Source organism: Anomaloglossus baeobatrachus, chromosome 3 (genome assembly GCF_048569485.1).
Source record: "Anomaloglossus baeobatrachus isolate aAnoBae1 chromosome 3, aAnoBae1.hap1, whole genome shotgun sequence".
Lineage (NCBI taxonomy): Eukaryota > Metazoa > Chordata > Amphibia > Anura > Aromobatidae > Anomaloglossus > Anomaloglossus baeobatrachus.
Window position 1 is genome coordinate 44,322,600 of NC_134355.1, and position 1,574 is coordinate 44,324,173.

Genomic DNA, 1,574 nt, shown 5'->3' on the forward strand with positions numbered 1-1,574 from the left:
TCATTTATAGTGACCTACAAAAACACGGTGCTGGGTCTTTTTTACTGCACAATGGATGCCATAAAAAGGAAACCTAAAAAACAATGTCGGAATTGCATCTTTTCACCACTTCACCTTAATTGGAATTTTTTTTTTGCAACACACTATTTGGGAAAGTCAATGGTGTCATTCAAAACTACAACTTTTTACGCAAAAAAAAACAAATCGTTCATATGGTAATATTTAAGGAAAAATAAAAAAAGTTGTGGTTTTTTTTTTTTTTTTTTTTGTTCTTTTTGAAGGGGAAGAAAAAAAAAACCAAAAGGGTGGGATTAAAAATTGTCCAGGCAAGAGGTGATTATATAGTTTGTAGGGAATATGTGTTGGTGACCTTACACTAGGGACAGCCTGTGTCCAGCAGTTAGGCCGCGCTCACATCAGTGGTATTTTGCCGGAAAGCCGGATCCGGCAGAAATGCGTTTCAGATCCATTAATTTCCTATGGAATTGTGGCAATATGCGACCACATGTGACCGCTTCTTGCCACGTTTCCATTGTAAATGAATGGAACTGAAACGCATTTGTGACGGATCCGGCTTTCCGGCAAAATACTGCTTATGTGAGCGGCGCCTTAGAGGGGATTGTCCCGTTTCCCCCTTTATTAGGCATCTTCTTTACTGTAGCTCTCTTCAATTGAAAAAGAGCATAGTTGCCCATTTCACTCAGCTGATCGATGGTAGCCCATTGGTTGGCACCCAGTATCCTAAAAATAGGCCAGCAATGCATATCCCCAGAAACCGCTTTGTGTATCGGAGCCCCTTGTGAGCAGCACATAACTTTTTTTTTTTCTTTTTTCAGACCCTAAGCAAAAATGTTCCTGACCAACATCCTCCTGAGAAAGGGCATTCCTGGCCGCCAGTGGATTGGGAAATACAGGAGACCCCGGCAGGTCACGTGGACCATGAAACAGTCCATGATTAAGAGGCTGGAGATAGAGGCTGAGACGGAGTACTGGATAAGCCGGCCCTACATGACCAAGGAGCAGGAATACCGTCACGATGCAGAACGGAAAAACAGAGAATACGAGGAGATGAAAGCGATGAAACGGGCAAATTTCCCTGAACACAAATACCTGCAAGATCACCTAAATCATCTAAATGTCACCAAGAAGTGGACAATGTCATGATCTCTCCAAAATATCGTTCTGCTAAAATCTATTAAATGTATTTTCAAACATTGTGCTTTCATTTGCAGTGCATTTTACTGAGCACCACAGAAAGCTATTCATATGTTATCAAGCTTTATGCAGCGCAGAGTATTTCAGCATGGCTCTTCACCAGCGCTTATAGTTCTTAGGACCAGTGAGGGAACGTAGAGGTGAAACCCACTGATTATAGAGTGTTGGCATATCCTAGTTAGATGCCAGAGATGGGAATATCCCTTATAGGACATATTTGGCCAATATGGTAAACTTGAAAGGAAGATGGTATGTGCAGTCAGTCTGAAAATATCTGTAATACTTCTAATATTAAAATAAATCAGAGAGCGTGTGCAGAAGTGACTGGTGGATGGACCTGTCGTAATTTCTAGTGCTGG

General features: G+C 41.5%; 1 protein-coding gene across 1 annotated transcript in view; it reads left to right on the forward strand.

The window, feature by feature from the left end:
* The window catches only part of MRPL57 (mitochondrial ribosomal protein L57), an 8,556-nt gene extending 7,342 nt beyond the window's left edge, over nucleotides 1–1,214 (forward strand). The window contains exon 2 of the mRNA XM_075337996.1: nucleotides 837–1,214. Coding sequence (XP_075194111.1) covers nucleotides 850–1,164 — 315 coding nt within the window. The 5' untranslated portion in view covers nucleotides 837–849 and the 3' untranslated portion in view covers nucleotides 1,165–1,214. The remainder of the gene's footprint in view (nucleotides 1–836) is intronic.
* The last annotated feature ends 360 nt before the right edge of the window (nucleotides 1,215–1,574 follow it).